General features: G+C 36.9%; 1 protein-coding gene across 8 annotated transcripts in view; it reads left to right on the forward strand.

Annotated features, from left to right (window-relative positions):
- Window positions 1-12,711, forward strand: part of Cadps2 (calcium dependent secretion activator 2) — a 529,236-nt gene that overhangs the window by 212,675 nt on the left and 303,850 nt on the right. For all 8 annotated transcript variants that reach the window (XM_057791365.1, XM_057791395.1, XM_057791386.1 and 5 more), the window contains exon 3: window positions 1,164-1,496. In XM_057791365.1, coding sequence (XP_057647348.1) covers window positions 1,164-1,496 — 333 coding nt within the window. The remainder of the gene's footprint in view (window positions 1-1,163; window positions 1,497-12,711) is intronic.

Raw genomic sequence — 12,711 nt, forward strand, 5'->3', positions numbered from 1 at the left:
CCAGGACATATAGTGACCACACCCCAGGCCAAGCATCCTGTAGATAGCCACACCCTGGGTCAAATCTCCTGTTTTAACTTTGAAGGAGCAAGAATATGCCTGAACTCTCTCACCTTTAGTCAAGGTGAAAGGGATCCCCATCCATGGGCATTGACAGCCAGATATCTCTGACCTCTGTGTCATGAAGTAGTTTGGGTTAACAGCTACATGGGTTGTTTATGGACTTCAATGGTATTTCTACAAAACTGTTGGTCTCCAAACCTTCTTTTACTTAGTAGTTACCCGGGACTACCAAATATATGTATGGAAGTTGGCCATGTGTTTCTGGCTAGATTTTTTTTTTTAACCATTTGAATGAGAATAAGGTAGGTGGGGAGTTAGATGAGAGAATTATAAACAACGGAAGTTTAGTTCTTCTAGTTTCTGGGTCTGGGAAGTTCAAAGTCAGCAGTTCTCAACCTGTGTGTCATAGCCTCTTTGGAGGCGGAATGACCCTTTCACAGGGTTCATCCAAGACCACCAGAAAACATAGTTATTTACATTATAATTCATAACAGTAGCCAAACTACAGTTTTGAAGTATCAATGAAAATAATTTTCATTTACACCAGAAAACATAGTTATTTACATTATAATTCATAACAGTAGCCAAACTACAGTTTTGAAGTAGCAATGAAAATAAATTTCAATTTACAGCATGAGGAACTGTATTAAAGGGTCACAGCATTAGGAAGGTGGAGAACCACTGCTCTAAGTCAAAGTGCCAAAGGATGTTGTGTTCACTGAATGACTCTTGCTTCTTAGGCCCTTGTTTTAGCACTGTGTTTTCAGGCAGCAGAGAAATGAGACGGAACTATAGAGTCTGCTTTCAAGACTTCTGTTAACAAACACTGAGACTCCACTTTCGTGTGTGCATACTTGGCCTTCAGGAAGAAAACGATATGTAGGTTATCTCAGCTTCCTCAGGACTGCATACTGCCTCTCTTGAGTTTTCAACAGTTTCCAGGGATTTGTGACTCCTTTCTTATGTTATCATCTATTGTATTATACTTGTGTTATGCATTTTGAGCCATGGCAGAACATTTTGTGCCCAGGCTAGATTGCTGAAAGCATCGATATTAGTGACCCTGCCTAATTACAGATGTGTTTCATTTTGTTTTCCAGGTTTTTCTAAAGAGTGACCGAGTGGCCAGAATGGTTCAGAGTGGAGGGTGTTCTGCTAATGATTTCAGAGAGGTGTTTAAGAAGAACATAGAGAAACGTGTACGCAGCTTGCCGGAAATAGATGGCCTGAGCAAAGAGACTGTGCTGAGCTCATGGATAGCCAAGTATGATGCCATTTACAGGGGGGAAGAAGACTTGTGTAAGCAGCCAAACAGGATGACCCTTAGTGCCGTGTCTGAGCTTATTCTGAGCAAGGAGCAGCTCTATGAAATGTTCCAGCAGATCCTGGGTATTAAGAAACTGGAACACCAGCTCCTTTATAACGCATGCCAGGTAAGTGCTGTGATGCCTGTCCTTTCCATGTCTGATGCATGGAAGGAGCGTATTTTATCACCCTATGAATAAGTATTTTTCATTCTACAATCAATTCTCTTGAATAGCTGAATGAGACTGAATTTTAATAAATCAAAGAGTGATATTTGAAAGAAGTTTTGGAAGAAGTTGGGTGGAGAGAGAATGTCAGTATCATTTGCCAGTCATGATTGGTCTCATGTGCCCTATTTAAGGACATCACGTTTGTGGCTACTAGGCATATACAGGGTGGGCCCTGAATAGAAAACTGACAGTCATATTCAGCCACAAAACAATGTCTTTAATGTATGAGCCAGTGATCCTCAGTGCAAAATAATTTGTCATTAAAGTATGATGCTAGTTTTCAGAGTGTTATCAAAGTAATTGAAATTTCAAATTTTTTTCTTAACCTCAGCCGGGAAGAAATGAATTGAGGATGATTGTTAAACTGGCTAATTTAAAGCAATGACAGCTAATAATATGTTTTCTCTTAAGTTGTTATTCAAGTCATGCATATGAAAATTGAATAAAATCTCATATGGTTTTCATTTTTAGACTGATTTGTCTAATAATATATTCCTTAGGTATTTGCATTTTTTGCTTTTTTGGGTGCATGTATTATTTAACTCAGCCCTAATATACAATTCAAATTACCAAAATTCTACCATTTTAAAATTCATTAAGAATTGCACTTCTATATCGTACACATATTTATTTTAATCTTTTTGCAAGTTTGTTTCTCTTAATTTCTGTATCCTTTCATGTTCCTTACTCTTCATCACTAATTTGTGAATAATTTAGATTAATAAATTAAGAATTCATTAATAATTACTTAGTATGTCACCTTAACCCTACAAACAATTCCTGTGCTCACTGTCATTGTTTTCGCCGTGTCATTAAGCCAGGTGGTGTTTTGATAGTGGAGGATGACAGCAAATCACGAGCTTATGTATTAACAAATGTGTACAGCTAAGATATTGCCTCCCATACTGTCCATAGTGGTCCTTTTGTAAAGTTAATGTTGATGAGCAACACTAAGTAATAAAATTGAGATTCAGTCATTCAGTAGCTATTTAGTGAGAATTTATCAAAAGACTCACAAAGTTAAAGAAAACAAGCTGAACCAACTGCTTCCCTGTTCCAAATTCAGTGGGGTGGTAGAACCTCCCAAATAGCTACACATTCCAATTTATATTGCCTTTAAAATACCCTTCTACATATTATACAGGTTTATGGTTATTAACACAGAATCTTTTGTCTTCTTTTTAAAACTGTTCTTGCATATGAGGTTTGGACCTTATAATTTCTCTCTCTTGTGACTTGCAGCACACAATACTTCCCATTCAAGTCACTGATATAATGGTGGGTTTATATTTGCATTCAGTTCTATCAGAACATGCCTCGTGTAGGACCTGTTCTGTCTTCTTATAGAATTACATCCTTTATCGTGATGTCCTTGTCGTTTCTCTAAAGCCTACTTTGTCTTACCCTAATGGAGCTAGCTGGAGCTTCCCTATGATTAGAGGTAGCATGGTGGATATTTTCCCTTGTGTTGACTTTTAACATGATTTTATTTTTAAACGTGTGATTGGGTCTTGAGAGTTTTTGTTTACACCCACTCAGATAGTTTTGTTTTTCAATGCCTGTGTTTAGACCACTCATAATTAAAGTGATTACTATAGATGACTTAAATAGTACAATCTGTTATGTTTTCCTTGCTGCTTTCCTTTGTCCCGAAATCATTTTGTCTTTAATACTTTCTATGCTTTCACTTTTTATCTTTTGATGTAGCACACATTCCGTTTTTAAGTATATTTACTAGGTTTCCTAAGTTATATATTGTAGATCATAAAATCACCTAATTCCTTCCTCACGTGACACTAGAGGACTTTAAAGTCCAGTTCAGCTTCCCTACAATTCAGTGTTCTTCCTCCTTTCTTATGCTGTATTGGTATAATTCATCTTGACTATGATATGCTATAGTCAATCAATATGTTATGACAATTGTTGTTTTAAACAGTTAACTTTTCTGATATGAGGACAACATTATTCATTACTGTAAAATTGCTTTTTTATTAGTACTAGTACTCTGTTGAGTTTTAAACATTTTTCTTTGAGACTAGAGGCATATTAATAGTTGTAATTAAATCTCCTTGTTAGACAGTTGTTTCTGGTTCAGATGTTTGATTTGTTCTTTCTGAGTCTTTTATACGTGTCTTTATATACATCTTGAGTTATTTTAGAAAGTCAAGTGTATTGTATCAGATGATGCGATCTGACCTAATAAGACTGTTGTGTGACAGTTGTGCTAATCTGACCATGGGTTGGGTTGTGCCTGTTTCTTGGGGCCATATATACAAGAAGCTTCAAAAGCCCAATATGCTTGTATTTTTGTTTTGTTTTTTTTTCTATTGACTAATTGTATTTAATTATTTCATACGTGTTTCTAATGTATTCAGTCTCTTCTCCAAACTCGCTCACTTCCCTCCATCTCTAGCAACCCCTGCAATCTCTACTAGTTTCTTTCCCAGATTCATGAATTTAGGTTTTGTTTATGATACACTTAGTTTAACCAGGGCCATTGTGTGGCCATTAGATTGGAAGTGACTTTTTCTATAATGTATCTGTGTTTATCTTTAACCATTTTGCAAATCTATTTTTCCCTAATTTCTGCATCCTATTCGTGTTTCTTATTTTTATTGCACCACTAATTTTATTGTGAATAATTTAGATGAATAAAGAATTAATTTATAATAAAGTGGTATGTCAATAACACTGCAGACAATTCATGCACTCACCATGGTAATTTTCACTGGGTCATTATGCCTGGTGGAATCATTAGTGGGTACGTAACCAAAAGCAACGTTTGCTTTCTCTCTGACTCTGTCATCAGGAAATAGTTCAGTAGTGAGGGTCAGAGTTCCATAACTTTTCCTCCATCTATGCTTGCTTTTGTTCCTGTGTTCTTTGACTCTGAGCTCCTCTGTTCACTCCACAGAGTCCGGATCTCACATCTGTTTAGGCTGTTGTCTACTGCAGCGTTGGACATGTGTCCATAGCAATGTGCTGGACAATGGAAGGGCTGCCTTTTGGGCTGATTAAATCTTTTTGTGGACTTAGGTCACTACGGTAGAACCTTTGTGTTTCTGTTTCTTGTCCGGGGGACTCATTCCTTTCCACCTTCAGGCCCCTATTTCCTTCTGTACTACAGACTTCACAATGTATTTTCTTAAGCTGTCTGTACTCTGATCACTGAGCTTTTCTCGTTCGGTTTTGTGTCTCCAGGAGATGAGACAAGAAAGCCGCAGGTGTGGTGGTATTGTTTTCACCAAAACTGGAAGAAGTGCTTGACTTTTCTCATTGTCAAAATCTCTTATTTTAGGAGAAGGGTCTGATTAAATTTAGAAAAAAACTTCCACTATTTCTTCCATGGCTACTTGGGATACTTTCTTGGATCTTTATTACGAGAAGGGAAGTCAGTGATACAGGGAGCTGTATTCAGCTTAGCACCTTGTCAAAAGCACTGGGTAAGCAAGTGCTCTACCAGCAAGGCATCTAGTGCCTGATCATCCCAATATTATACTTTTCAAATTTGTATCTTTTTACATGGTTTTCCCAGGTTTGGGGCCAGATAAGTCTAAGAAGGGTTTTTTATTTTTCTTTTTTTTTTTTTAAAGGATTTTTTTTTAACGTTTATTTTTTTTTGTTTTTTTTAATGGTTTTTTTTATTATTATTAATTTATTTATTTAATTATTAAAGATTTCTGCCTCTTCCCCGCCACCACCTCCCATTCCCTCACCCTCCCCCAATCAAGTCTTCCTTCCTCCTCAGCCCAAAGAGCAAGCAGGTATTTGCTCAGCCTTTGCTTTTAAGAATGGGAGTGATGAGGGTTCAAGCTCTTCATATATCTGAGCTGAAAACGCAACTCTTTTTCATTCCCGATTGAAAAAAGTTTAGAGATGGTTCATTAAAAATAAGTAGAAAACAAAAATCATAAAAACCTACTCTCATGGGGGATGTTTTCCTAAAGAAAAATGGTGGTTTTGCAGAAATTATGAAATTAAGAAAAAATGATAGTCTCTTTTCTGCAAGTGAAGTGCATGCACACATGACCCCCCCGTGTGTGTATGTGTCTGTGTATGTGTGTGTATATATGTTGGTTTTTATTTGTTGTTGTTGTTATCTTCCAACAAAATATGAAAAGTACAGAGAGTCAGAAGTCACAGAAAACACTTTGTGTTTTATTGGAAGGGAATATTCTGGAGAGAGAAATTGCAAATCGGGTTTTGAAGTACATAGACTTGACTGCTTTGCTTCTCTGGTCTTCAGGATGAACACCAATATCTGTCTCTGGGTTTTTATTATTTGTGCTACATTTGGCGCCCAATGTTTGGGGTATGAATTCATGGAAAAGCTATTTTCCTAATGCTTTTTAGCCACCAGCACAGGCCAAAAGTGCACTTGGGGAGCCCAACAGAGCTGCATGTGGGGCTCCAGCCCACCTAGTTAGACTTTCTATTCTTTTTTTTTAACCAAGCTCTGAGCAATTTTAGGATTTTCCTGTTGTAGGCTCTCTGAAACAGTCTTCAGCTGCCACGTAAACTCCAGAGGAGATAAGAAACTAGAGGGACATATCATAAAGAACTCACCTAGAGTGTTCATCATAGCTCTACAGATCATTAGCCATGGTTTAGCCCAGAATATTAAAAGTACTGTAAGTAAGGACAAAGAATAAACTGTCAGCCGAAATTCTAATTTCAGGAGAATATCCAAAATGCAGTGACAGGGATAAAAGATGGGCACTTATAGCCTAAATTACTAAACAGTTTTATTTTGTATAACTTAAAATGGCATTAAGTTGGATCAGTAAGCTTATTTTCTTTAATCAGAAATTAAATGTTTATTAAAGATTTTTTTTAAATATGACATAAGGTGAATATAGCATGCTCACATCAGTTAGTAACCATGCATGGAAATAGATAATATTTTCCTTGAATTGTGTGAAATGAGCAGAATACAGTGACAGATAAGATCTAGGTATTTGCTAGCCTTAATTTTTCAAATCATGCCTTTGTCAATGCCACAGTGATGTAATAACTCACTGCATGGGTTCATCCTGCAGAGTCTGAGAAAGGCAGGATAATATATTATCATAAACAAATTTACCAAAATGTAAATTGCAAAAATTCTCTGGGGCAGAGAGATCCACATGCACAGACTGTAGAACAGGAGGTGGGGTTGTGGCTCACGATGGCATTCACATAAGAAGGTAAGGGTCTTCCAGAGTGTAAAGGTAAGCAGAACTACATGACCAGAGCCTGAAGAGTGTATGCATGGTACCATATATACTCATGGGAACGCTCATCCTTCTGCCTCTATATTTAGGTTTTAAGAGGATTAAGTAACTCAATTTTTATCACTATCTAGATCCTGATCTTTTCTGCCTGAAGCAACCTTCATCAATGTTTTATGATCACATTCCATTAACTGAAATAAAATGACTCACCTGGATTTACTCAAAAGTCAAAGCAATGTTAATTAAGAACTTGATCTCTAAATATCCCTCACCCAAATTCCTTGTACTCTGAGAACTTTAAGGGCAGTTAAGAATATCACAGAACTGCCAGAATGTTTTTAAAGTGTTAATCAGAAATATTTGTGAACTGTTAAAATTTAGTGTTTATGATTCCATTTCTCTAGAAGCTTTCCAACCATTGAACATTAAGGTTTGGAGATGAATTTGGAGTTTAGATTTAGGCTTACTTAAATAATAAAGTAATTGCTTTTCTTTCTTGGCTCTTTTCCTATGGAAGGGATGCCCCCACCCCCAAATCCCAGAAACCATGAGGCGTTAAATGTTCTGAACACTTCAATTCAAAACCTGCAAAAGAACATGAACGTAGAATAAAAATGTTCCCAAGACTAGAACTGACCTTCACTGCCACCACCTTCTTTTTCACTTATTTTCATCCAATAGTTTATGCTAGAAAGTTATTGTGTTTTCAGAGGAAATAAATGCACGTTTTATGTAGAGTTACATTTGATAACCTTCAAAATAAAGCAATAAATGAGGAAATTATAATTACTTAGGGATATTTGTGTGTATATGTAATTTGAAATGTCAAAAATACTTAAAACATTCAAGTATGATTAAGACCTTGAGAATAAATAAATATTATTTCCCATTTTTAAGATATTATAATTGATGATTGAAATATCTATAAGTACTTATAAATATGCTTAATTCTTTTCTACAGAATTTCCTGATACTGTAAATTAGATGAGTTTGATTTAAGTGAATTTGAAATACTAAAATTGATAATTGAAATAAATATAAATACTTATAAATATGTTTATTTCTTTTTCATGCAATTGCCTGGTACTATAAATTAGATGAGTTCAAGTTAAGTGAATTTGAGTCTCTGGTTAGTAATATTCAGTAAATTTCCCCTCTAAAAATTAGATTTTTTTAGCATTGTAAATAAATCAAATTATACATTTTTATTAGTGTGCATCATTTCACTATACATTTTATTTCTTAATTTGGGCTTATGTATGTCCACACAAAAGGTTATTGCTGTTGGGTTTAGTGGTGGACTCTTATAACACCTACACCAGAGAACCTGAGATATGATCTTGAGTTGGAGGTCAGCCTAGGCTGTATAACAAGACTCTGTCCTTGTCTTGTTCTGGTGGTTTTGCTTTTTGTTTGCATGCTTGCTTTGTCTTTTTGGCAAAAAAGTAGTGACTCACACCTACAATCCCAGATAAAGCAGGGTGGTTGCAAGCTACTAAGTGATAATCCTCTCATAAAAATGTAAAATAGAGACTATTCATTAATAAAACTCCTCCAAAATGTTGTGTTAATTGTGCTTTTCATTTTAAAATTTTCAGGCCCTCTGGCTTCTGCTTTTGTTTTGTTTTTCTAGATCAAGCCTGTTGGTGTTAGAAAATGTTTCCAACCTTTCCACTTTTAAAACTGAGAACACATTTACAGACCATTGAGAATTTCTCATAATAGATGTAGTTTTGCTAATCTACTTGTTACTTTTCTCAACTCCTAATGAGCATGATGTTTCAAACATAGTTAGGAATGATGTCTTTATCCTTCATGTTGATTGTTAATGAAAATATTCAAGTTTCCATTGTAGTTCTGTAGTATGACTTGAGGTATTGTATTTTCATACCTCCAATTGTGTTTTTTGTGGTTGTTTGTATATGATTGTCTTTTCTAAATGTGTGAAATATGACATCAGAATTTTATTGGTTATTGTATTCACTCTCTATATAAATTTTAGTAGTATAACCATTTTCATGATATTTTTTTCTGGCAATTCAGAGCAAAAAAGATCTTTCCATCATCTAGTGATTTCTTACCCTAGAGGTCTTTCAGATTTTTTATTAGGCTTAATACTAGGTACTTTTTTTTTTTTTTTTTTTTTTTGGTTTTTCGAGACAGGGTTTCTCTGTGGCTTTGGAGCCTGTCCTGGAACTAGCTCTGTAGACCAGGCTGGTCTCGAACTCACAGAGATCTGCCTGCCTCTGCCTCCCGAGTGCTGGGATTAAAGGCGTGCGCCACCACCGCCCGGCCAAAGAAACTCTTTTTTTTTTTCGAGACAGGGTTTCTCTGTGGTTTTGGAGCCTGTCCTGGAACTAGCTCTTGTAGACCAGGTTGGTCTCGAACTCACAGAGATCTGCTTGCCTCTGTCTCCCAAGTGCTGGGATTAAAGGCATGCGCCACCACCGCCCTACTAGGTACTTTGACATTATTAAAAATATGATCTAGGTACTTTTTGAGCTATTAAAAAGATCATATTTTTAATAATGTCTTCTCTGAGAGTACATTTTAGTATATATGAAGAGTACTGGGATTTTTTAATTATCTATTTGTATGTATATAAATTTATACATATATGCTGAGTACATCTATGTATACCACATGTATGCTGCTGCCATAGAGACTAGAAGAAGGGACCATATGTCCTGGAACTAGAATTATAGGTATTTGTAAGCCACCAAAAGTTTTCTTGGAACCAAACCCTGGTTCTCTTCAAGAGCAGTACATGCTTTTAAGAGCTGAGCCACCTCTGTAGCCCATAGGCAATTGTTATGTTTTTAATGGAGAATTTGTATCTTGCAAAACTAAGATGATACATTTGTATGATACATGACCTAGATTTGGTAAATTCCTCAAGGTATTTTCATGAGATCAGAAGACAGATATTAGTACAGTTACACTTCTGAGGGTATGTGCTGTGGACCTAATATGAACACATTAATAACAATGTCTTAATTTGGTGTCGGATTTACATTCATGAGTTCTTTATAATTCTTCAACTCTACTTGCACAATAGCAAAATAAAAGATCTTTTAGAACTACGAGGTACCCTCAGACCTTTAAGTTCAGCAGATTGTACAAGAGAATTTAATGTCTGCTGTTCCTTAGTGATGCTGATGGAAATTGAGTACTAGGAACTTGCCCTAAGGTCCCATTATAGGACTCTTCCCTGTGGCTAGATCTGTCAGGGGATAAGGGAAGTGTGTCCAAGAAGGGGAGATGAAGTGACAATGTGAAAAAGTCAGCTTCTGTATTGGAGTCTTGCTCAGTGTAATAGGTTTTTTTAAAGATTGTTTTAAATCTCACATTTATGTGTATGTGTGTCTACATGAGTGTATGGGTGTCCATAAGAGTGTGAACTTCCAGGAGCTGGAGTTACAGGTGGATGTGAGTCTCTCAACTTGGTGCTGGGACGCACACTGAGAACAGTGGGTGTTCTGTATTGCTGAATCACCTCTGTAAAGATTGCTCTTAAAAGATGGCAATTCCCGAGTTTTAGAAGATATAAACTTAACTCCTGGAAGAAATACCATTAACAAATGCATAAGGAATTTGATGGCTTATTTTATGATTAGAATACCAAATACCCCATGCAGGCTCATGTGTTGAGTTCTTGGTACCCAGCTAGTCACACTATTTAAGGAGGTTCTGGCAACTCCAGCACCTCACTGGAGGAATTAGGTCACTGGGGGTATATCCCTGAGAGATGTAGCTCTTAGAAACCTCTGCCTCTCTCTGCTTCCCATCCACCATGAAGAAAAGAATCTCTTCTCCTACAAGGACTGAAAAGCCTTGATAACTATGAAGTAAGTACATTCTGCTTCTAAATTATTTTCTCTTAGGTATTTGGTCAGAGTGATGAAAATCTAACTATACACAGATTGCAGTAAGCTAGAAGGCATATTGTATGAATTTCTAGATAAATGAGAGATGGGCTTACAGAGTCAAACAATTTGATGAAAGAGCTTAGGATTTACCTTGTGATAGGAAGCACTGCTGAGGAATATTTTAATTGGGAAAGGGATAAATAAGAGGGATCAAAAGTAAGGATCAGATCAGAACAAAACCAAGCCCATTAGGGTACCCACTGAATGTTGTAGTTCCCTTCAATCTCATGCAGGTGGTCTCCAGCCTGCCAGCCTTCTGTGTTCTCTCTCAGGATCACTCTATGTATGGTCTGTTATGTTCCCCATCATGGCATCTCTAGCCCACTATAGTCTTGTTGAAATGGGAGCGGCGGGGCTGCGTCCCCGGCACCCGGCCGCCCGCATGGCTAGCTTATGCCCCGAAATAATTACACGGAAACTGTATTCTTTTGAACACTGCCTGGCCCATTAGTTCCAGCCTCTTATTGGTTAGCTCTTACATATTGATCTAACCCATTTCTAATATTCTGTGTAGCCCCACGAACTGGCTTACCAGGGAGGATCTTAACCTGCGTCTGTCTGGAGTGGGAGAATCATGGCGACTCACTGACTCGGCTTCTTTCTCCCAGCATTCTCTTCTGTTTACTCCACCCACCTAAGTGTTGGCCTATCAAATGGGCCTAGGCAGTTTCTTTATTAATTAACCAATGAAAGCAACAGATTAATACAAGACCCACCTCCATCATAGTCTCCACTACAGCCTAGCCTTCACCTTCACAGTTTTACATATCATCCTCTCTCTCACCTAAGGGTCTTCGCAGGAAATCTAATTCTGCTAGACATTGTCTAACTGACAATGTCTTTGAAATATCAGTAGATGTCCCCGTGGTCTTGTCACACATTCTACATGCCTGGAAATGCGGTGTCAAGTGGATGATACCGAGGTCTGCTGCCACCTGAGTTGCTACCAAGCCTCTTTGGGTAGTTGCTCCTGTGGCTTTTGAAGGCTTGAGTGGCTGGACTCAAGAATACAATTTCTTTTAGACTTCCCTGTGTAAACAATATGTACCAGAGATTTGTCTTCTCAAGTGAAAGTTCTTAAAATGAACAATTTTATCTAATTTTGTTTCCTGGGAATTTGTGATGGATAGGGCCTAGCCTTAAAGAAACATTTTTCTAAGTGTCCCACTAGAAAGTAACTCAAAATTTTAAAGGTAACACCAATATCTGTAACATTGTAGCAAGCTTTCTCTTGGATCTCCAAGAAGCTCCCAAAGCATGACAAGAGACTTCTTATTAGTTATGAATGCTTGGACATAGGTTAGCTGTTATAACTTTACCTATTTCTGTTCATTTTTGTTTTCACCTTGGGACATTTTACCTTCCTTTCTGTATGTCCTACGTTTCCTGCTTCTTTTGTGTCTGTCTGTCTGGCCCCATGTGTCTTCCTAATTCTCTCAGGAATAGATTATTCTTATTCTCTCTGCCCACCAGCCCTGCCTATTCCTCTTCTGCCTAGTTTTTGGACAGTCAGTTTTTTATTACATCAGGTGTCTTGGGCAGGCAAGGTGGAACAAATGCAATACCTCCTTATATAAACAAATGCAGCACAAACAAAAGTAACACATCTCTGCATAGTTAAAGTAATATTCTACAGCATAAACAAATGTAACCCATCTTTGCCTAGTTAAAATAACATTCAACAATGTAACACTATACTTTCATGGTTCACAACCTTTTACTTATGCCTTTTCTAGCCATACTGTATATATTTAAATCTACTGCAATACTTTTCTCCCCTTATTGTCTCAGGCCTTTTTTTTAAACTCTCAGAAATTTTAGTAATCAAAAATCAGCTATCCGTAACCATGCCACAGTCCAGATGCTACAAGTAAAATTTCTTCCACCATGTAATTCATTTTTTACCTTTAAGCTCAGCTTCCCATCAAGTTCCAAGACAGCGACAAATGAAGACAGATTCTTTGCCAAAAT

The sequence above is a fragment of the Chionomys nivalis genome, chromosome 1 (genome assembly GCF_950005125.1).
Source record: "Chionomys nivalis chromosome 1, mChiNiv1.1, whole genome shotgun sequence".
NCBI classification, from domain to species: Eukaryota; Metazoa; Chordata; class Mammalia; order Rodentia; family Cricetidae; genus Chionomys; species Chionomys nivalis.